The 25,335-nt window shown below is 37.1% G+C and overlaps 1 protein-coding gene across 5 annotated transcripts in view; it reads left to right on the top strand.

Moving 5' to 3' along the window:
- Positions 1 to 25,335, top strand: part of camta1a (calmodulin binding transcription activator 1a) — a 393,081-nt gene that overhangs the window by 16,448 nt on the left and 351,298 nt on the right. For all 5 annotated transcript variants that reach the window (XM_008414292.2, XM_008414290.2, XM_008414285.2 and 2 more), the window contains one exon: positions 2,171 to 2,274. In XM_008414292.2, coding sequence (XP_008412514.1) covers positions 2,171 to 2,274 — 104 coding nt within the window. The remainder of the gene's footprint in view (positions 1 to 2,170; positions 2,275 to 25,335) is intronic.

Below are 25,335 nucleotides of genomic sequence, written 5' to 3'. Positions count from 1 at the left end.
GATGCTTCTCTGCAGTAGGAACAGGGTGAAGCAAATATATTTAGAGGAATCCTAGACAAAAATCTGTTGTTGGTCTGCAGAAAAATAGAGTGTTATGTGCTGGGTTGCTTTGAGTTGTTTTTTTTATTCTGTCTCTTTCTTTAAATCTCTCAGTTTTGTTTGTTTTACTTTCAGTCCTTCTTAGTGTTTAGTTATGTTTATTTCTTGTCTCCAGTTATTCCTTGTTACTGTAGTTTAATTGTTTCTTTGGTCTAGTTATACTTTAGTGTTGTATTCATTTTCTAGTCACTATCCCTCGCCCACTGTGCCATTTTTCTCTCTCTCTCTTGTCACACCTGCCCAGGTCTTTCGTTCCAGCATTCACCCTCACAGTATTTAAACCCTCCTGCTCATACTGCTGGCTAGTTCCTCCTCTCTAATCCTGTTATACATTGTTATTTTCTCTGTTTCTTCCCTGCTGGTTTTTTCCTTGGATTTATGGCTTTTGTTCTGCTCTGGCTCCCTGATTTTTGTAATTTATTTATTTTTTTGTTCATTTTTTTAAACATCCTTCATCTTCAAGCTACCTCTGCCTCCCTGCATTTGGGTCCAAATACACAACCTACAACATGACAGAGCTACAGTTACTATGATTATAAGAAACTTGGGATTATACATTATAGTTTAATCAACAATCTTTATTATGTTAAATAGATGCACCTCCTTGGATGTGTTTAAGGCTTCAACTCGCATGTACTGCTTTGTAATAAAATGCAAACATTTAAAATCTCTCAGGAAAGTTTTGATCCTTAGTTACAATTTCCAGATGTTCGTACAGTTCAGTTATTTGGAAGTGACTGTTAAGAAAGGAAACATGTTCTCTATGGCAAAGATAAATATGTTTTGGGTCAAATGGGCACATAAGCTCAAAACTAAAGCAAGCTTGTAAGATCGTCATTATTGTGAAACAAAAATACTGCTACAGCTACGAATCTATGGAAAGTTTTTGAGAATTGCTGGTCATTGATACTTTACATTCAGTCTGATTGAGCTAGAACTATTGTTGCAAATGTTGACTATACAAAGTATTGACTCATTTAGATGCAGAACATTCTTTGCAGGTATTAGTTGGTAAAAAGAAATATTGAAAAACCATGCATCCTGTATCTTTCCACTTCCCAATTACGCAGTACAATAATAATGTATTAAAGTATACAACATACAAAAAAAATCAAGGCGTATAAATACTTTTGCAAACTACAGTATATTATCTGAAACCATAACATTTAAAAAGACATTTTTAGTTAACTGTTTTTTTCTCTAAACCATTCATTCTCAATAAGTTTGAATTTGCGCTGCAGTGGTGATTGTTTCTCAAAAGTACAGTTTGAAAATAATCTTTTAGCAGGTGCTTATTTATTTATTAAAACTGTTTTGTTTTTAATAAACAATCTTAAAGGTTATGTTTTCATTACCAATAAGCATAAAACTATTATTTTTAACAGAAAGTTTTGGAAACATCAGTTTGTGGACTTGATCTCTATAGTGAACTAAGTTAGTGAAATAAACTCTTATAATTTTCAAATTTAGTCAATAAATTTGAAAATTTATTGACTAAATAAATTTAGTCAATAAATATGCAAAATAAGATATTTTGCATATTTTACAAAAAGAGAAGAATAATAAGAAATATACCCGATTTCTTTACGTCAGAGGTTTGTCTGTAAATCTTAGTTTGATAATTCTTGTAAATTGTAGCTTGAAATGCATACATTATGATTTAAGCAATTGCCCTGGTAATTGCATTCATTTCCTTGAATAATGCCCCACATTCTTTAGGGCAGCACACAGCCTCCAATACTAGCTCTCCATACACCATAAAATCACTCAAGGGTGTTTATTGTGTCTAAATAATGAATAGACACAGCCTTTCCAAGTTGACAGTGAAAAATTCCTGGTAAACTCCCCTGACAGATTGCATTACACAGTAAAATAATTTAGCCGACCACAAACTAAAATTTATGCATTATGCTGTTCTTAAATTAATTTCCTAATTCAGCTGGGGATGGTTATTTTATAGTCAGCGTTTTAAAGCCGAGAGACTGATAGACTGATAAAGAGGGAAGACAAGTGAGTCAATAAGATATGAAGCCCATGCTTAATATTCTTTTTTGTTTCGCTCTCGTTGTAGATGAACATGGACATTTGAAAATATACCTGCCCAAGAAGCTGCTTGAATGTCTACCAAAATGCACGTCGCTGCCGAAGGAGAGGCACCGGTGGAACACTAATGAGGTAAGGACGCCGCCGCTTATCAGTCCTGCTTCCACTAAATCCATCTCTGCGCAGAGATATCCTTCCAGCAGACAAGCTGCTCTCAGAGGCCGTTTTTAAACAGATTTGTAAGTCATGTGAACTCTCTTCAGAACAAAGTCGCGCTATCTATTGTAGTGGCCTTAAACAGTGGAGACATGCTTCTCACATCAGCTTCATGTCAAAGCATGAGATGAGTGAGTTTGGGATTTTATTAAACTTTTGTTTCTGTTTATGGGTTGTTGCTTTTAGTATTTTAATTTTAAAGTCGACTTTATATCATTTACTGCTATTAAAATTGATCTTAAGAAACCAATTAATTACTTTGACAAACATCTCCAGTGATATGATGTTAAAAATATGTTTTTTATCAAATCACAACTTAAAAAAAAACTAAATCCATTGCAAGAGTGTGATTGGTTTCATTTGTAAATGTGAGGTAAAATGTAGCAAAATGCAGAAAAATTACTAAACATTTCTTCTATACTTTGCTCAGGTCCACATATTTGTCAGACACTTGTATTTTGATTTTTTAATTCAGGGTATTTTTCTTTAAGGAATCACCATTTGGTATAAAATATTGATTAAATGCTTGTCAGGTGAAAGTTAATTAACCCTTTGTGTTAATTTAACTTAAGACAGTTCAAACAAATTTTATTTAACATGAAGAGAATAACAAAAAACAATGCAGCACTTTGAGAAATCCACATCCACAAACATTGCATGATTAATTAAGATTCAGACAATTTAACAATCATTTGAACACGTCAACTAACATCATGCACTTTTATGGTTTTTGAAGCAAGTTTAGGCACAAATGCTTTTATTCATAAATGAGGGTAGTCTTCAAATACCCTTATTTCTTTTTAAATTCAAGACTATTCTGTGTAAGAAGGTGGAGAATATTTGTTATAATCTATAGAGAAAAAACTTGAATCGGCAGAGCTGAGCTAAAAGCCAGTCGGCTGAATCTCTAGAGAAAACTGACATATAGTAACTCTCTGAAATCTACATACCCCTTTTAGATTGTCCTATTTGTCATTTAAAAAGTGAGATAATTTCAAAACTTTTGGTAGGACTATGTGATGATCAGGAATTAAACTGGCAATCTAAACTGTTGTTAATAAAAATTGTGTCCAGAGCTAAATCTGCAGGATCAGCTGAATGAACCCTCATTTGGACAAAAAATATCCTCACAATCTGAGAGACTTTCAAGTCAAAATATGGCATGCTGATTTTACTCCTAACAAGCAAGACTGAATGATGAAATTGAATCAAAAGGTACTTTAACAGAGTATTAGTTCAAATGTGTGCACTTTTATGCAACCTCTTTTTCGTTCTAACAGATTTGTTCGTTTTTCAGTTAAAAGATAAATGTCACATGTGCAAAAAGGTTTAGAAAGGATTTAGCTTAGCCTCGGTTTTCGCTAAATCACAAGAAACTGCAATTTTAACAGTGCTGTGTATCCTCGGCATACAAAGTAAAATATGTTAAGATATAGGGAATAGTTTCTAACAGTTTTTTATGATGAATTATTCACTCGGAGTCTAGAAGAAAGTAGGCATAAGTCTTAAACATGTTATACTGTAATTCCCAAACAGGGACTTGTGTTGCTTCATTTGCCTCAGAACTCATTTGTCAGCCTGCTCTCCTTCTCAGGGGATAGGTTGATGAATTTATTGCTTTCATTTTCACTATTGATGGATGAAAATCTTTTTCTTCTTTTCAGAGAAAAACTGGTAGTAATTAGACCTAAATGCACTCGATGACAAATCTTAAGGCCGACGCGCAAAAATCAACCATCCGTGCTTTGGGGATTAACAAATTGCAGCCATATAAATACAGTCATCTGCGGTGATGAAAGTTAATTGACTGAAAAACAACCAGATAATAAGGCACCAGATAGGCTTGTGTTGTGAAACAGGATATTCAAAAAGATGGTCTGTCAGTTACAGTGAGTAAGTATTTGTTTCACATTGATTTTCTGTTGTCCTCATATTTACAAAATAATTTAAAACATGAACTTTTCTGTTGTAAAGAAAACAAAATTACAGTCCTCATTACCACAGAAGGGAGTTTGCCTAGCTCCGTATAATTTACATCACACGCGGTCTCCATCCTCTGTAAGTTTCCATCTGTCATGTCTGGGCTCACACTAGACCTGCCCTAGTTATGAAGAAAATGTAAAACGCTTGTGTGTTTCTAATTGGCTGATGTTGTAACTTGTTTGCCCTGTTTGACCTGCATTGTGCTGCCAGCAGTCTAAATTAATTAACATGGTTTTGAAATTGATCTCAAAATGTAAGTCTAAGCATTTGCTGGGGAAGGCTGTCGGCCACAGTTGTTAGCACGCGCTGTCGTCTGTTACCAAATAAAATCATCTCTCTGTTTTGGTCGCTGGGCTGCAGATTGGACGTTTGGCCTGCTGACGAGGGAACGCAGTAAAAATGACCGAAATGGGCGGCTTTGTGGTGTCACGTTATGCATGCCAATAATGTTTGCCAAGGCCGAGGAGAGCGAGGTAACCTTTCCTAAAACCAAGGACTTTTCTTTTTTGTGCAGACCATGCAGATCCGAGTGTTTGTGCCTCGGTGGTGGCAGACAGGCAGGAGGGGAGGGATCAGAGAGGCTCTTGTCGGTGCAATTGTGTGACTCTTACTGAAAGTGACACCTCATCAATTTTGTGCATATTTCTGGCACTAGCTCAGCAGGCTTAATGCACTAATTTCCCCCTTTTGATATTTGAGAAACCTGAGTCGGGTGCATTATTGTAAGCTATATATCATAATTATTTCTCTTTTCTCTTACTACTATGTGTTTTTACAAAATTTTTTTACTGGAACAGTCTTTATTAAGTGCGTCGGAAGCCCACAGGTTAAATAACAGTGTGAAATATTTAAGTCTGCTTTGATKAACCAATTAATCCATTGATTGAGGTTAAGCGGGAGCTATCTTGATGATTGATTAATTTGTGTGTAAGCTCTCTTTATCTGTTTAGTCTATTTGGATACATGGTTTTAGAATTTACTTGTTTGCAAAGATTAAGTTGAGTTTAATTCAGTTTATGTAGGTCCAATTTGCTGTCATCTCAGATTTTGTAAGACAATTTCTACTAAAATCCAGAAATGTGTGATCAGCTCAAACAAACATAAATCAATCAATCACATAGATTCAAATTTAATTAAATTTGATCCTGGTTATTACAATGAGGTCAAGGTCAGTCTAAAATCCCAACTGGTGAGAATTATCTTTCTAAAGTAACCCAGCTGGTTCAGTTGTTGATTTTTGTCCAATGAGCATCACAAAGAAATCTGAAGAGAAAAGCTACAATAACTTGGTTAAATTAATCTGCACACTAGTGTTGCATTCAGCACCACCTGATCTTATATAAAGTTAAGACCATGAGCAAGACTGAGACAAAACCAAAACTTTGAGGGAGGTGAGACGAAAGAGATACCGTTTCAAAGAGCATATCATTGTAATAATAGTTGTTGCTGCAAACATTTAAGTAAAATCTGCACGCAGGCAGAGTGAGCGACTTTCAGAGGTTTGTCTGACTGTGTTTCACAAACACAAAAACACATATTTGGACTCTGAAATGTTTCTTCTCTTGTTTTCTCATTGCTCTGCTCTGTTCTTCTCACACAGAGACAGGGGGTAAAGTTGAAATTAAGAAAGAAAAAACTCCCAAGGCTCTAATTGTGAGTGAGGTAAGGGATGTTGCCGTTGCGGTTCTTGAGAATAAAAATCCCAAATCCAACATGTCCGAGACATAACCGAGACTTTTTAAATCTGCAAATCAGTGCACACCATTGTGTACTAAACCCATGGTAGACCTTGGGTTTAGTACACAAAGACCATTCTGAAAGAACTACACCAATTTCCAAGAAGGACTCATTGTGTTCTGCTTGTGGCAACAGTCCCCTGTATTCTTTTTATGTTTTGGCCAAGGAGTGAGTTTCTGAGAAACATTTTCTTCCAAAGAAAACATCCAGTCCTGGCTTCAGTCTTACAGATCATGTGCAAGGATTTGTTAGTGTGTGAGGAGGTTCCAAACATCCTTATTTTGCGCCAAAGGTATTTCAACCCAAACCTGGATGTGTGTGCTAGAAAGCCGAAGATTAAGATTGATTTTATTTTTTAGCATCACAGTTAGTCCAAGCACATATCCAAATCCACATAAGAATGACCCCCTGAAAGGAAAATTACAGTTCTGGATCGGCCATATTCAGAGTTCAACAGAAAATGACTCGTATACATAGATGGGTGTTTGGCTAGCAAGTTTACACTTGCACATCATGAAAATGGCTGTGTAATGCTTACATTTCTAAGGAAAACATGTTTGTTAGATAAAGATAAATTACTCATCCATCATTTAAACTACTGTTTCAGAAACTGTTCACACAAAACAAGCTGTGATTTGTTGCATTTCTGCATTACATGCTGACTAACTATGGTTAGCTAAGATTAAATTACAAACAATAAGCAACAGAAGTTGAATATAGTCAGGAACTCTGATACCTATCAATTAAAAATAGCTTGGGATTTGATCAGGACATCCCTAATTTTCAGTGTTTCTGGATTATTTTTAGTTGGAGTTCATTTATAGCACTGGTGAACCTCCAATAAAGAATTCCTGACTTGAGAGAAAAACTGCTTAAAAGTTGTATGAAGGAATATTCATAAAACATTTATTGTCTCTCTGTACCGCTGTCCACTTTTCACTGCAGTCGCTTCATGTTCAATTCTGGAGTAGTTCTGATTTTTATAACACTTACACGGTACTTTTTGAAGGTGACTGAGTCTGGGGTTGTGGTGTTATTGGTGACCTGAAGTAAAGCTGAAACAGAGCTATTCATTTCCACCCACCTCATGACTCCACTGCATGGTTTGATTTGAAGGAGGTGCTCAGGAATACATTTTCAGCATTTACTGGAAAATTAAATAAACCAATCGAATCAAAATTCAGGGGAGAGGTTGAATGGCATCTCGTCAGTGAGTCATGAGAAGCATGCTAGGTAGGGACATGCTGGAAGCCTTCGAATTATCAGAAGGACAGAATTACCTGACAGTCGTTGATAACACAAACAAGCTTCCACTGAAGGAATCAAAACAGAGGTGCTTTGTTTGAAGCATCTTTTGTTTTTAGTCCCGTTGCAATTATCAGGGACATTTCTGTGATCTCTCATCTGTCGATGTGTGACAAGGCACTAGCACAGCTTATAGAAAGTAAGTTGCCATAGCAAACAGAAATTCTTTCAGAGAGTCTGTATTTACCTTGTTGGTTGTAACTGCTCTTTCAGCCGTCGATGTCATCATGCCTCTCAGGTGAGACACGTACAAACGAACCTTCACAGCATTCCCCTCAGGTCTGAAGCCAACTGTCTGTTTGGCGCTCCAGCACAACAACCTCTATTTTGCCAGACGCTTGGGCCGAGATTATAATCTTTTTAAAGGAGGACATCTCACACAGGAAAGGCTTTAGGCCTATATCCCTCTCAGGATCAAACAGAGTCGGCTCGATGTTTGGTCGGGCTGGAATGCAGGACTGGAGTTGCTCTCAAGAATTACAATTTCACCTACAACTGCTTGTAGGATAGCCTTCTTTTATCTATATGGCTCTCTTSAGATTRGCATGGCTCAAACTATTTATAGTGTTTAAAGATGGTGGTCATTTTGTTTTGTGTWKAATAATTATTTTCAGCTTCAGTGCTTTAAAAAGTATTCATACTCCTTGAACTTTAGCTCATTTTGCTGTTTTACTAATGACACTAATACATCCAAATAAAAATCTGAAAAAATGTTAATTGCATTTGTGTTCACTGTTACCTCTAAGTAAAATCCAGTTAAATCAAATGCCTGCAGAAGTCATCTAATTACAAAGACTGGTCAGGTCAATGATTAGGTTGTATTAAAGAATAAAGCAGTTTTAGGGGCAACTATTTTGCTTCTATGGGTTTCACACAAGAAGAAATATAATTTTTAAAATAAAGCTGTAAGACGTCCTACACAACAAACTTGAACAAAAGATGTGCTGGTCAGATGAGACCAGATGTTTACATGTTGAGGAAAGCTAACACTGTACATYACCCAATCATGAAGTGGAGACAAGGAAASCAACTGAGTTTATTAAAAGATGGATTTAGATATATGTACAAATCCAGTTTAAAATGAAATGCAGATACACCTGAGAGGGGAGCAAAGGTTTACCTTCCTGCAGGAAAGTTACCTTATACTTTAAAGCAGAGCTACAAAGAAATAATTAAGATCAAAGCTTATGAWGTGTTAATAGGGCTCAGTCCATGCCTACATCACACTCAGAATATGCAACAAAACTTGGAAACTGAATATTCTAGACAATATCCATTTAAATTAACTGAGCTTGAGCTATATAAAAAAGAATACCCCAAAATTAATTGTAGGTGTAATTGCATTTTTTTCTGTGCAGTTTACGACTCTCAGTGACTGAATACAATAAATATCAGACTTTCTAGATTTTTTTACTACAAATTTTTTAAAACAAATATCTCTTTATATGCATTTCACAATTATGTGCAGAATACGGTTGAAAAACAGCAAATTGTAAAAAGTTTAAGGGATATGAATGTTCCTCAAAGGCACTTTTAATGGTTTTACTGTCCAGTTTCACTATCCAGCTCTTTTCAGTRCAGAGTCTCAATCACAGTATTTATGTTTTTGAATGTTGTACGCTGGATGCGATCAATTGGGTTCATGTAAACTCCTAAGCTTTTAACAAGAGATTTAAGTGGGGCAAACAGAAAACTCCTCAGTTGTGGAGAAGTGACTGCCTTGCAAAGCACTSCGTTTTAGAAGCAGAGGCAGACTAGTACASCATGAAGACTTGGTCGAAGGAGGACACTGGGTCTAAGCTGGTGTGACACCCTCAGCCTTTAATAAACGCCACAACGCTCTGAGTACTGTGAGCCTCCTCTCAGCTCAGAAGGAACTGCTTCTGAACTGGTGCTGAACCAAAACAGACAAGAGAGCATCAGCTCAGACCTCCACCGGCCTGCTACACATTTAATGCCCTTGTCGTCAGGAATAATCCTCTGTGCCTCACGTCGATGCCAGCAGCAGCACCGCATGGTGCCTGCATGCAATATGCCACCGCTCAGGACAGAGCAGGAGAGCCAGTAGAAACACTCTGCGGACTCACCGTGAGCGGGTGGAACAGGCGGGGGTGGCAATGATCAAAAACCACAACAAATGAAATTAAGGCTGGTATCAGATAGATCCACAGTTATCACCGTAAGAAGGAAGGTGCAATAATGACAAATACAACTGAATRCAGTGCAGTGCAATCATTCACTCYTTATCTCTGACTGAAACATAATTTGTGTTAACCGCCTCCACGCCACTTTGCTATCTTAGGCCCTGCTGTTTTCATTTTACGCATCCATCATTTCTGTGAATACAACCAGTCAGGAGAATATCTTATCATTTTCACTTAAATGCATCTGTTCCTTGGATAAAGAAATGTCTTCTTTTAATGTTTTTTTTTTTTTTTACATTTTAATTTTGAATTAAAAAGATACGACTACAAAAGCTCTTCATCTCACATATGCGTTATGGATCTCATTCCCAGCTAGCAAAGGGGCAGTTCTTATCTGTAGGAAAACTCTACTTAATTAGTATCTCTAGTCTGTTGGAAAATTATACTGCGCCAACCCGGTGAGATTTTTTAATTATTTCCTAAAACTACATGCATACTTTGGATTTGTTTATATCTTTGTGGGCAATAACAGCCAAAGCAAAAGATAAGCAAAAACAAAACAAAAAGGCAAACTAAAAACAACAGGCACATTTTGGTTTTCATGTTCCAATCATATTTTACTGTCAGATGTCTCATGCCTTTGCAGTCTTTGCAAATATAAACCCTTTGTGATGCACTCTTCCATCTGTGCCATATTTTTAATTGCAGAAGGAAATTAACTGGTACAGTGCCTTGAAAAACGTCCACGTCCCTTGAATCTCTTCATATTTTGTCAAATTAAATCCTCAGATTTAAATTAATTATATTAGGACTTTCTTTGAGAGAACAACACAAAGTTGCACATAAATGTGARAGGAAAACGATACATTATTTTACATAAAMACTAAACAAAAATTGAAACGGGTGTAAACTCTGAAATCAACTTGCTGGTAAATAGAGTTMATTTATCCATAAATCAGGTGGGGAAACTGTTAGTCATACACTCCACAAATTAGMTTTTTAAAGACAGTTAAGAGGTCATTGAACCAGTGAAAGAAAGTTCTTTCAACATACCTGAATCAAATTGGTCSCTCATTAGCATGCATCATCAGAGCATGTCATGCTGATGAGGTAGTTGGACCGTTTAAATTAGCCGTGTTGGAGCCGAGACACATGTGAAACTGACAGGACTTTGGGCCTTGAGGACTGGAGCTGGATATCTACGGATTAGAGTTAGAGCAAAACATAATCACTTGTTATCAAACCCYGATRGATAATCTTTTGCAAGACTTGAAAATGGATGTTCACAGACACTTTCCATTACGTTAATCTATTTTGCAAAAAGCAAAGGGCATGGGTTTTATTGTGAAAGCTTGCAGAGGCATTCCCAAAAACACTTGCAGCTGTTATTCCTGCAAAACAAAACATCTGTCTAAGGAAAGAGAAGTGTAACACTTTCAATATTTTTATTCGGAAAACAAATTATCAAAAGCATTCTGTACTRTTTTGTATAAAATGTTATAAAGTTGCTGTAACATGACAAAAATATAAAAAGTCCAACACGTGAATACTAATCTGTCATTGATGAAACTGGTGCTTACAGCTTAAATTCAAATATTACCTTCCTAGCTAATGGGAAATATGTMRGTAGTTTAAATTAAAATGTTGAAGTGATTTCCCTACAAAATAAAACAAAACCATGCACYCAATTATATTTTGCAACAATTCAATAGATCRTTTCTTCAGTTGTTTACATCACTGTATTGAATTCTGGCTCAGYCTTTAACAATGAAACAAACCAGATGTTGTGGTGTATTTTTGGCATTTGGTTTGACAGTTTTAGTGCAGATGCTGGGGCATCCCCTTTAGAATATCCTGACCTCATTAAAACTCTGGATTGATGAAAGCTTTCTTTAATGGATTAGAATGGCTTTGTATTAGAAACAYCCAGCTCCCCAAATAGGCTGATATTTGACATTTTATTGCCCATTCTGTTGCATTTTGGTCATTACGCTGCAGAACCTAAACTGACAGTGTTGTTTTCATGGACATTCACCTAATCGAACGCAAGGTCATGCTTGATTAAATGTTTATCTTCATTTGAGCTCCTTGCCATACACGACTTCCTCTGAGGAGAGTAATTAAAATAACTCCCACCATTTGCAAATGTTTACAGAAGCATTCATTAACTTCTCTGGGGCAGTCAGCAGAAATTAAAGGTCATGTCTGTCCATCCTTCTGTTTATTTGTTAGACGTTGTTTTATGTTTTTWAAAAWWTTTTTCAAGGTTATATATTTGTCCATGAACAGGTGCTGAAAAGCTGAATTGTGTCGGACTAGATCTGAAYCTACAAATTATATTTTTATGCCARAGTTCAAGGTTTTTTTGTGTGTTTTTTATTCCAGATCTTTCATACATTCAGCCTGTTGCTAAACCACTCCATTGGGAATTGATTGGRAAATGCCAATATGTATCCCTTCAGCAAAAATAAAGTTATWGCATTTTGCCAACTTTTAAAAAACACCCATGATAACTTATATCTGCGTCGACTTATTCCAAACTGAGCATTAAACTGTTTCCAGCCAATTACATTTTACTAAATGACACATTTCCTGGTTATTTCTTCATTACATTTGGCTACAGGACAGGAAAATAAGGATGTTGTAGAGTTTCTATGGATGACTGACTTCATAGTTGCGTCCTGTGAGCTTGATAGCTTTACTGATTGCTAGTGTTGTAGCGTACTGTGAAGTGTCAATTGCGAGGCTACGGCGTAGCGAGGCAGCTGTAATGGGAACCCACCAGTCAGGTTATYYGGGGGGGTTCTGCATGCTGCAAGGACCTTTTTCTTTTTCCCCTGGATGTGCACATCGAGGCAGGGGTCCTCAGTATCCTCTGAAGACCGGGGTATCCACTCAAAATTGCATGACCTCTATTGTAGCGTATACAGGTCACTCCACCTCCTGTGGGAAGCCTCTAAATTGAACCCAGCTTGTGTCTTCGATTTCTTCCCCATCTCTCACTTCCTCCAGTTTCCCTCCTTTCTCTTATCTTCCGTCTCTTTTCCTTTTCCCTCATGTGTTCACTGAGCTGCAAAGCTATTCAGGTATAGATGGAAAGATCTGTGCCTTTCTCTCTCTGAATTGCTTGGTCAGGATTTTTCTTTGCAGAACCATTTTTGTAATGGAGTTTAACTTTATTTACAAGATAAAGGAAAATGAGTTCTGCATTTGATGTGCGCATCCACGCTTCAATAAACAGTTMTATTGTTCCATATACAGTAGACGTCTGTGTGAATGAATGCTTGCGTGTCAGCCGCAAGAAAAGTTGAATGGCAGTATTGTCATATCCTCTACCATCATACCTTTCTGAATTTATCTAATCACTGAACTTTGTAAATCATAGTCACTTGCTGAAGTGTTTTGTTAATATACCAAATCTGTTTGTGAAAACAGATTCGGTATATTGTGGATTTTTTTTTTTCACTGGATGTTTCTTGCGTGGCAGAAGAGGTTATTTTTCTTAGACCTAAAGGTCAAGACAAAATGCTTTCGAAGTGACCTGGAGAAAAGCAGTTGAAGTAAATGTGAACGGTCAAATTGCAACAGCATTCTAATCATTTTTACACAAAGTAGGAGTGACATTGAACAGGACAACATTTTAATCAAAAATAAATTCAGACRTATTTGTCTGCTCAAAGAGGAGGTGCGTCCAAGAAAAAAGAAAGATTACACTTAAACAAAGAGGGAACACTCAAATAAGATGCATAGAGACTGACTGCCAACAAAATTAAAAGCAGCTTTAGCCTTTAGTCATATTTGCCCTGTGGAATACAAAGAAGTGGTTTAACGTTCTGTCACAAATGCATCTGGAAATTGCTGCATACAAGAGGGCCTCTGCTAAAATACTGAAGCATAAAATTACTATACTCTGAATTATGCATATGGCTTCAGATCAAAAGTATTGTTCATGACCGGTGCTTTATTGTTCAGTGAGTGTTCGTAACGTTTTGGGAATAACATCTGAACAATCTGATTTCACAAGCTTACATCTAGAAAAACGTGAGCTGCAAAGAAATTGTGTTTTCTGTGTACCAGACAAGGTTGATGCTGGTTTACTGCACTAATGCTAAACTTTAAGGCTTCAACAAGATTAGAGAGTTACAAATATTTCATGTTACACTAATTTTTATTTCTGATATCAGGTCTGCTGTATGCTATAATAAAACAAACTATWTGTGAAAAAATGGTTGTCAGTCATACAMCTTTTAATGTAAAATGCAGGTTAAATGCATGATCTTTTCTTTAAGTTTCCAAAAGCACTTTCTTAATCTGAATTGAAAACAGTCAGTGTGTCCATATCTGTTTACTCCTGTCTTTGGACTGTTCTGCATCTTCTCCACCCATCACCCTATGACATTTGTGATCGCCTCCAACAATCTCATCAGCCATAAACGGTATTAATGGTTTTAGGAATCGATTTACAGTTTATGTTAGGAGTTTACAAATGTTGATTATTAGCACTTGCATTAATTTTGAACTTGTAACGACTCATTTAGGTTGCTCTATTTCAGGGTGTAATGAAAATGTGATGCTTTTTGGCAGAACTGGTAGAGTTCATTTAAACTTGATTGTTTTTTGGCACAGTCTCAACTTTTAAGCATAAAAGTCCACAGATTTTCAATAGAGTTGAAGTCGTGATAATCCAGAAATCTTAATGTTAGCCTGCTTTGCCCATTCCAAAACCAGTTTTGATTTGTGGCCCTGCTCCAAAATTAAAACTTCAGACATGATGGGAGCATGCAGCTTGCCCACATTGACTTCTTCATAAAACTTTTAAAGGTTGATTTGTTATTTTTTTTATTTTTTAACTGCATAATTGGAGGAGTCAAGGTGAAACTTTAGAACCAACTAACAAGCTTTGTGGAGTTTRGGTAGTATTATGCTTAGGGTCGGTTTTGCCTTGATGGTTGATACTTGAATAAAATTGGTTGTTGTTGAATTGAACTGAACTGTAAATGAAGCAGGCTGACATTTAAGTATGTTGCTTTTTCACCTAAAAGGAATATAAAACCATGTWGAGAAAGGAAACAGATGGTAAGACACTGAAGACTCAATCGACAGTTTAATAAATTCAGGGATTAGTTTATGTTTGAGTTTAACTAGATCATTTATAATGTTAAAAAGCTTTTTTTTTTTGTCTAGCATTGGAATAAATCTGGATATCATATTGAGCTCTATGGACCAAAAAACCTACAATCAATGTTCGTGTGAAACCTGACAGAGTTTGAATAGTATACATTTTTTTGTTTATTTACATTTGGTAATTTGCTTTCATGCATTTTCCTTTTGTTTAATATTAATTATCGGTTGACTTTGTCAGCTGTAAATAATGCATCAATTTAGAAATGTTTTAGAGATGTACCACTATATAATATATTTTGGAGATGGTTTGGAATCATACCTAACAGTAGATATATATTCATAAATGTAGCAGACATTAAAATGGACTCTATTAACTCATTGGGAAGACTTTGATTGAAAGTGGCACATTAAAGGATTAACTTTTAATGAGATAATGTTTGATAATTTGATTTATTATGCTCATGTGGAACCATCATAAGTAAAATTAAATAAAATGTGAACTTTAGTGAAGATAAAAGATTGAACTTCAATTCTTCTTTCCAAGTATGAATAATTTAAGTGTTTCTTCAAGCTTGGATAGATTACTTTAAATACATATATTTAATTTCTAAACTGGTTTGACAATGTAATTCTTGTTTCAAAAGGTTTGTGTGATATTTCTGGTGTTTTATCCATCACCTGCAGTTTCTGACCACATCCATTTTAGACTCGACACTCTTCTCTGATTGAGCACATCCATCAACACTAACTCCTTGTGGGGATCTCCAATAAACTTGTGCCTTTGCTCGACTGAGTTCGTTTTTCCCAGCCTTTTCCTTTCAGACGTATTTTTGTTGTCCATTTTTAGATGTTCTTAGTTTTTTTCCGTAATGCTCCATGAAGCTCCGTATTTGTTCAGCTCTATTGCTTGTCCCATTTTGTATTTCGCAGAGGTTAAACAACAGAAGCACACCATGTTTCTTTTTATTTTTGTTCAGAGAGTAAAAGCATAGCTTCAGCTATTCCTTAGAGGAAAGAGGATCTTTTTTAGAGTATCAAAGAAGCAGATTGTTTCCACTCTACAAACTGTAACATGTTCGGATGGAGCTGAAATCGGAAGATGCTTCATCTGGCTCCGGATGGAGGGAAGCTGCCCTGACTCAAGAGTTTATGTTTCACAGACGTTCTCCAGGAAATCCCTTTGACTGTTCTTTGGACTCAGTAGGAGGCCTAATCAGTGGAGGGCCACATGGGTTCTTCTGATTCATGGCATCCTTCCTGCTTTCCTTACTCCCCCTCTTTGGTCTATCTTTCTGTATCMCTATCTCCGTCTTACTGTCTCTCCTGTTGTGTGTTGCTCTTTGATCTTTAAAGATCCTTGAGAATGAGGAGCCAGCAACAACAGCAGGCTGGGATTCTCTGTGGGCCCGTTTGGATCCTAGCCCATCATGCCCTTTTCTATCTGATGGACAGCTCCAGGCATGACTGTGCCTCTACACCCCAGCTACATCAGACGTTCATCGAAATAAACCACCTCACTGTCAGAGAACTGGAACAGAGGCTAACGTTGACCTTGTTTTTAGCAACAGGGGTAAACAATAAAATGCAATCATTTTCTTGCTTTTATCAATCATTTACAGTAATGTCTAAAATTTTTTTTACTRCTCAAGCAAGGCTGCTAAGCTGMGGTTTGCATTTTTTACACGTTTTGCAGAAAACATGCTCTTAATAGTCATTTGCCCATGCAAAATTTGTATTTTTAGCTCTTTGACTGCATATGTTAGACATCTTTAAAACTCAGAGACAAGGGACATGAGTATTTGGCAGACTCTCATGTCTGTGTGTGCTCAGCTGAGTGGGCTGTTATATTCTCCCCTTCTACAAACGTTTTTTTTTTTTAATCTGAAAGCAATAGGGATTTCTAACATAAGAATCCACTAGCAGATCTGCTAAGAATCTGAGTCAAATGCCTTCTCTTTGGAAATCAAATATGCTTCACTTTTTAACTGATATATGTTAAGAGAAAATACCAACATTCTTGAATTATTAATATTGTTTTCCTCGAGCATATATGGGTCCATCTGCAGGCCTGCAAAACCACTTTTATACTCATTTTCAAGGCCGTATACATCTTACTTTGTAACATAACTCCTGCATAGGTCACACTGACCTTTTGGATAGTATATTTGTCTTTCAGTATCAAAGGTTATCCCCCTGTAAGTTCATAGTTTTTTCTTATCAAAGCCTCCCATTCAGTCAGCATGTAGGATCCTGGTCCAGAAGGATTCAGAGAAGCTGGAAGTCCTTGAGCCCTTTGTTCATGTGAAGTCCATGTCCTCTTTAAGATGTTTACACATCAATAAAAATAATTTGAATTTTAAAAAAATAAAGCCGACAAGGACGTAATGATCCATCCCACAGGCCCCAGAAATCAGGACTGAGCAAGTTCTTAAAAACCCTTTTTAGCCCAGGAAAGGTTGAAACAAGGAGGCTCTCACTGGGCTTCTCTTCTGAAGCCCTTGTTAGAAAATTCAACCTGTGTTGTTTCCAATTATCTTTTCTCTTAAAAGTCACACATAGGACGGGCGTGACTCAATCTACTTTGTGCTTTTGCTCTGTTGTGCTTTAGGCACCTGAATGCCACAAAGCAGCTTAGCGTCTTCGCAGCTCTCACTCTCTCCTTCTCAAATTCTGTCCAAATAGAATAAAATGAGATGGGGTTTTTTTCACTCTGCTCTCCGCTTTGTTTTTGTTTTGTATTTATGCATAATTCTGCCTTCCACAACAGATCTGCGCAACTTATTTGAAAACTATCTCTGCCAGGCAAAGTTGGTGGAGTCACTGCAGGGGAGGTGCTTGTGAGCAATATCCAGAAGTAACTTCGTCATAYTTCACTGCAGAATATGGATTCTGTTGCTTTGAAAAATATCTGAGAGAAAAAAAAAACATTACAAGGATGACACAAAACTTATGAATGATGTGAACGAGTTTTTAATTAAACAAAGTACMCAGATGGGATTTTTACTTTCAACATTTCCAGTGCTGTATTTTCAGATACCCAGCTTGTTTAATCCCTTGTATGTCAGAGCTTGTAAAGCACTGAACCTGAAACGTATTGGAATGAATGTACATTACAGATAGCTAAAATGTCTACCACAGCACTCTGACTCTCTCACACTTAGCAGAGGTTGTTAGTACTTTCTTCAAACARTGACTAAAGTCTGAGTTTTTCCTCTTTTATCTGTTGTCAAGTATTTGGCTTGTTTTTTTATTACGTTTTGTTGATCAGAACTGTTGGATGTCGTTGTTTGAGGTTAGCATTTGCAGTCCAGGTTCAACCTAAAACATTGATGTGTTGAGTATTGCTCGAGTCTTTAATAACCTGTCCTGTCCTCCTCCACTCCCTTTTTCCCCACTCCCTTAGCCTGTCCTTTAGCAGAACCTTGAAGCACCATTGAAATTCTGCACTGCCTTTTGAAATCTCTGTTGATGAGGCAACATGGACCCTCAGTGGCTCGGCTGTTCTCCCACTGCAGGGTATTTTTCAAAGTCATGTTTATATACTATAAGTAGAAAGGAGTAAAAGTGCTTTGATGGTATCTAACAATGAAAATGCTTAGAAATCTCCCCTGGACCTGAGGCATGAATGCTTGTTTCCCTATTGCACTTTCTCAATAGGGCACRCTCTCAACTATGTGCATTTCATGCATTAACTCTTAGGTTGTGCTATGTGGCAATGATGTGTGATGCCCAGCAAGATGGCATACAAATTATTTTTTTATTAGTAATGTGAAAAAGTCAGCTGTGCCTGTGTGACAAGAAAAATCACATTTTGTTTCTTTAGAGCCACAAACTTCAAAGTATTTTACTGGGATTTGATGTGATGAGCCATAGGAAATTAATGCGTAATTATGATGCTCGGTGAGCATTTGTATTCAGCTACCTTTACTCCGCTACCCCTAAAAAAATCAATTGAGAATCTGTGCCAGAATGTAAGAATGGCTGTTCACAGAAACTATATTTCCGGTTTGGCTAAACTTAGGCTGCAAATCATAGAAAATGAGAATTATAAAAAGTATCAGCTTGGAAAAGCTAAATATAGGTACACTCCAAATTTGTACTCATAAATACAATATAAAATATTTTTTTGTTGTAGATAGAGAGGAGAGAGAAAATGCACGAACCCAGGACAGCAGCATGAAGGAATACAGCCTCTGCACATGGTGTGCGAGTTCTGAGCCACCCAGTGCCCCATAAAATACTTTTTAAAATAAAGATTTACCCTTAAGATAAGTTTCCTGTCTATTGACTTTCCAGTTATCATGCATATTTTGAGAATTGATTATAACTGGAAGAGAGATGTTCCAGTAAGACTTTCTGCAAATGTGTGTGTGCGTGTGTGTGTTTTAAGGCGTGCCTCTATTGCCATTCATGTAGTGTTGGGGTTAGGTCAATATTATATTAGCACTGCCATTGCATTTTCCACAGCTCTATGAATAATGTAAAAGTAAGATATCCCTTCATACAAATACAGCCCATTATCGCTCTGAATGCCTGCTAGACGTGAGACAGTTTATAGTTTCTTCCCACAAATTTGATTAAACTTATTGCACAGAATCACCAAATGAGTCTAAAGTTTTGTTGTTTTTTTTTCCATTTGGAAAAGAGACCTTATTGTGACCTTGTTGGAGACAATCAATGGCCTTTATCTCTGCCGATGCATAATAAATCCTRCGGAAGGGCTGGTCCACACATGCCTGTAATGTATTGAGCTACAGCACAACATTTATCAACTGGACTTGGTGGCTTAATAATTTAGCTTTTAATCTGCGATGGTACTCAGTCAGTGGCATCCAAACAAGTTCGGTCCACCAAGTTAGATTGATGTGTTCCACACAGGGTAAAGAAAATGCAGGAATAGACCTTTACTCACTGTATTAAACCGAGAAAGTGGAGTGGAACTTTTCATTTCTCCTTGCTGCTCTACAAAATACTGAAAAGGTCAAACTGGGAGGTCAGGAACAGCGTTTCTTTGTGGTTTGACTCTGTCTCACAGAGTGTACAGCTAATAAAACACCTGCACATTTGTAGGTTGGAAAACAGAATCAATCTTSCAGCTTTCAGAAAACACACGCAAACAACTTTGCTTGAAGGCAAGGACACAATCATATTTAGTGGAATGTCTTATACTTCACTGATTTTCTAAACTGTACAATAATTTATGTCATGCACAGTTGTTAACTGTTCTATCAGTGCCTCAGGACACAGCTTTCTGAACCGACACAACAGCACAAACTACTATTATTGGCAGAAGAAAACTGCTGTAATTTACAAGAGCAGACTATAGATTTTCATCCAGATCAAGGCAGGAAGAGGATGTTAGATTTTGCCTTAGTTCTGAAATAATTTGAATAACATAAAAGCAACCTTATTTTCTCTTCTTGTGTCTCAGTTTTCAGRAGTCTTGAACTTGTTTTGATGATATGAGTAATAGTGAAAGCTAGACTTGCAGCCATTCATTTGTTAGACCTCCTAAGATAAACTGCTGAAATAGCAGTAGACGGGCCTTTCTGGAAGACAAAAATGACTTCAATTTCTCAAACAATCCCACATCAAAACTCTGAAGGCCGACTTTCAAATTAAATGAAAGTTTAATCTGTTACTTTCTTCAGCTGTCTTTCCTGTGCGTTTTGTTTTTCTAACTTCTCATATTGCTGTTTTTTTTCTTCCTATTTCTTTCCTCTCCTGTTGGATATTCATACTCTGTGTTAATGAGAATTTTTTGTTACTGATAACTTTCATTAAAGCAACACTAGATTACGATAGTCAGCATGAATACTAAACAAAAGAACGGGGCGTGCTGAACCTTGATCCTAAATCTCCCTTTAACCAAATTACATTCTCCAAGATGAAAGAGCGAATTGTTGTGATAGGCTGATCAAAGCTCCTCTACGGAGGAACACCTGGAAAGCCAACGGATAATACTGTTAGAGCAGTGAGGGCAGTTGGTGATATATAATGTATTTGCACATGATTATGTAAACTTTTCCTTGATGGTCTTTGACTTATTTATCTAATTTACATCACTTTTTACACCTCTTTGGCACATCTACTTTTTTTTAGCACATCCATGCATGCAAAAGCTGTTTGTCCTTTTTCAGCTGTTTCTTGTTAGAGAAATATCCTGCAAATGTGTCCAAATTATACGCCTCCTTTTAAAAAATACAAAAGATATGTAAATCGGTTTGTCCTGAATTAATTCATCTGTTTATTTTTCTCTCGTGCCATCTTAACCTTTAGTTATTTATTGTATCAGTATAAATGTGAAACAAATTGCAAGTGAGATTTGAGCATTTTTAGAAGCATTTTTTTAATGACCATTCAAAATAAACTGAAATGAGGTACATACTTAGGAAGTGATGAGATAGTAATGTACAAAATGGGCGTACGAACCCACAAGAGGGTAAACTGAACCCCCACCTGCATGGTCAGGAGGTGCAGGCTTGGATTTAAAGCCAGAACCTTCTTGCTACCAGAGCAACATTACAAATCTAACATGAATGCTGACATACAGATGAATCATACTCTACATGTAGAGATTATCGATCTTGATAACTAGTTGATGAGCACAATCCTCTTATTTATTAACACCCTCACAGACACATTTGAAATTGTTTTGATTTAATGTTAACCGAGAGAGAGGCCCATTGCACAGGCTCAGAAGTGTTTTTCAAGATTGCATCATTTTTGCTGCATCTGTTTACTGATGGAAGCAGAAGGTTTGTTTTTATCTGGTGTGAAAAATAACATAAAATATAATGACATTTTCAGACACCGTCTTGCTGATGTGCAATAACACATTAAAGAAAAAAACAAGAGCGTATTGTCACCGATATAATGAAGTGCACTCGCTTCCTTGATGCAGCCCCCAAACCTGTTAGCACAACATGCTATCCTCTGCCAGTTTGCTGACATGATGGCTTTTCCAGTGAGTGAGCAGGTCTGCCAATAGCGTCTGGGCCGAGCTCAGGGTGGTGAAAGGATGTGGGAACGAAGCTTGGTGCTGCTCTATAAATACTCCTTTCACGCTAATATCAAATCAACCTCTGAACAGTGAAGAGTAGGCGTAGGTGTTCGGGGTGTTTTTCACACACGTCTCTGGAGGTCCGAGGGGGTCCCGAAAGGTCACGTCTACGCTCAATAGCACATCCGCATGAGTGGGTTTGTGCATTGATGTTTATCGTAATGGCTGTCACAGATAAAAAGTATCATTAGAATTAATTATCCATGGGTGGATGGGATAAGGCAATGAAACTGCTGCATTAAGCTGCAGATGCATTTATGCCACTCCAGATAAGTGAATGGGAGTTAGGTGAATGAGTAATTTATACATTAACAAAATATAATTACCTTAATTTCGTTGCCATACACTCCCACTGATGTCTCAGCTCATTTTTTCTGAAGACATTTAAAAGTTAGAGCCTACATGGAAGGTTTATCTTATTATTTTTGGATAATGGCTAAAGTTATGTTTTTTTTTATATTTACAGTATGTGCTGTTACCTCTCTTAGTTAGGCTTTTATGTGAGACTACAAACTCCAAATGCAGATGTACTGTTTTTATTAAACCTGACCACGTTCTTCTAAATGTTTGGATTTAAAAATAAAAATCAGCTTTGTTTGCTTTAGAAAACAAAACAAATCAAGCAGAGTTTTGTTCACAGTTGGATATCCATGACCTCTTTGATTAGGGAACATAAAATGAAAACAGACTGGTGTTGATGATTTTTGCCCCACACGGAGGCTGAGGTCATTTTGCCCCCTTGTCAATTTGTTCCCACAGTTAATACTGACACGTTAGTTTCCTGAAAACAAACCACTTTGTACACAAGTACTGAAATCTCCGTGTATCGGTTTATCTTTTTACGTAGTCAAGTATTTTAATGTATTATGCAGATAAATGGTGATAAAATGCTATTTTCTCCCTGTGTTTTATCTTAATTGTTTAATACTTATTTCAAATTTGTTTTTATACACAATTTCAAATTATCTTGGTTCCCATCCTCCTTTGGGCCAGTTGACACTTTAGGGTGACACTTTAGACCTCTGAGCAAACCAGAATGACTTGAGGCAACTTCCTTCTGAAAGACATAATTTATTTCAGTCATAAAACCACATCTCTTAACTCTGAAAAGAATATAGTAAATTACTTTCAGTCGGTTGTCAAAGAAAGGTACAAAACGTTCCCCATGAGGCTATGAATTGCCCAATAATCGGTGTGAAATATCCTGTGGTAGACGGGTATAAAACGGCCAGAACTACAAAGGTAGCAAATGATGACGGAGCAAAAAGACAAGCATCCTCATTATCGTAATCATACAGGGTTTAATTGGTGAAGGATTGTTACTTTGTGTTTTGGTTCAAGTCCCTCTTCCCTACAGCTGTCCCTTGAGCCGCTACATTTGGGGAACCCCTGATTTAAAAGGCAAACTCGCCAGCCTGATCCGCTGACAGGGCTTCTGGTGCCGATGATGATGAAGTTTCCAGGGAATGGATGATAATCCTGACATGACATCCTCCTGAGTCAGTGAGCCATGCAGTATAGATATGGATGTGTCACTGGCAGATTGGGAGGTAGATTTCCCATCTACACCTCCTGTGGTGGTTGGTGCCTCAGGGGAGCAGCTATGTAAATAATGAATGCTGCGGGTGTGAAACATGCACAGATAACCTTCAAGACAGTTGCGGATCAGTGCCTTCACATTAGCTGATAGGATTAAGGTTAAAATCTACAGAAACCTCTCCATAAGAAAACAAATCTTGCCCTAGCGAAGGTGCGGGTTACATCGGTACATTGTGCTCCATGATAAGGACATGTAGAGGAAATCATGGGGGACTAGCAACGGTTCAGCAATCTGGTGATGGAAATGATGGAGTTACACATTTCTGCTTTTGCAGGTAGATTTAAATGATCTCACTCACCAAAAGTCAGAATTAAATCTGTCGAAATGTTAAAGTCATGAGATGATGACTGATAATTTACAAAATATAATTCACTGCTAAAGATCTTTTAAGAGGTGATGTTATGTATTTTTCAGGCACAGAATGTCATTTTATAGCAAAATTAAGTAACTGTTACCTTCARTATTAAAAAGGAACATGACGCCTTGGAATTGTCCTCTGTCTCTTTAAGACGTTTCTGCTCTTTCTGCTTCTCCGTTTGGGTGTTTATAAACGTTCATTACAACATTATAAAAAAGCTAAAAGAAAGTTTATATTATATAATACCCCCTTTCATGTTCTTCCACATTAAATGTTAATTTAACTAAAATACAGCACAATCAATTCAACAGTCACCTTTTAGTAAGGAGTCAATCTGTTTGTAGCTTAATTTTAGCGTAAAAACAGATTTTCTATGACGGCCTCAGAGAAGCACTAAACATTATCTGAAAACTTGAAAAATTATYTATTCTTTTGGTTCATAGTAGTTATATGCTTTTTATGCTGGTTCATCATGTAAACCTTAAGAACATATATATGTTTTGGTTGTGATGTAACAAAATTAAACATGTTTAATGCTAATAAACTCCTTTGTAAGGCACTGTTCCAGTCTACTGGGTTTTTAAWAGGAAAGATAATACTTTCAGTATAACTCAGTATGGTCAAGAAATTCTTGGAGGGGTAATTTAATCTTTACTTTCTGAGAGGCAACATATGTAAGCATCAAAAATAGAGGGAAATAGTAAAAGCAAAACTAGTTCCCTCTGTTATACCATCTGTCTGGAGAGGACTTTGTGAATACAATAGCCTCCTGTTTCTGCAGTTTCTCTTGCTCTCAAGTTAGGTCTCACTGTGCAGCCAAAGATATCCCACAATTATCTCATCTCCATCGTGATGGATGCTCTGCTTCACAATCGCTTCAGGTATAGTGACATCACGGAGTTAGAGGCTTGTGGGAAAGCTAATAGGAAACAAGATGAATGCACCAGAGAATAAAACCCACCACGAATGACCCTCCAATCGTGCTCTGGTTTAGGTGTGATGAACACTTATAAGTTGCGAGCTGGAAATTATGGATCTGGAAATGAGTGTCCTTGGTTCTTATTATTTGTCTGTGAGGAAATTCTTCCTGGTGTAATAACTCATTAAAATTGAGTATTGAGTATGAACAGCTGTAACACAATGACCCCTATTCATCAAAGATATTGGCCCTTGCATGTTTTATAAGGTGTTTCTTTCCGCCTGTCTATACTGTCTGTCTCTGTTTCCCTGCTTCCWCTATGGGAACAATGCATTTAAAAACGCAACATATTGCTTTGCATATTCAGCTCACATTGCCTGAAGGTCAGGGACTGATGATGCCCATCTGTCTTTGATTCTTTCTCCCTCCATTTCAGTGTTTACGGTCTGAGCTGGAACGGTGYAAATAGAGGGTGAGTGGAAGAGGGGCCGCTAAGGCGATGAAGGCTTTGGGTGTCTTTCTTAAGCTGAGCTCCAGGCTGGTCCTGAAGGACGACTAAACCCAAAGTCCAAACTAAGCTTAGGGAGCCGGATGGAAGTTAATCCCTCATCCTCAGGCAGGTGTAGCACAAAGGCTAAACATATACATAGGAAGACCGACCACGGAAGAGAGTTTGGATAATTGAAGTCTGCTAAGAAATGAGCATTTACACCCTTAGGGTGACCAAGCTCTGCTTTGTGGTAT

The sequence above is a fragment of the Poecilia reticulata genome, linkage group LG7, assembly GCF_000633615.1.
Source record: "Poecilia reticulata strain Guanapo linkage group LG7, Guppy_female_1.0+MT, whole genome shotgun sequence".
NCBI classification, from domain to species: Eukaryota; Metazoa; Chordata; class Actinopteri; order Cyprinodontiformes; family Poeciliidae; genus Poecilia; species Poecilia reticulata.
The sequence above is the reverse complement of the archived record's forward strand: the minus strand, read 5'-3'. Positions and strand labels throughout refer to the sequence as shown.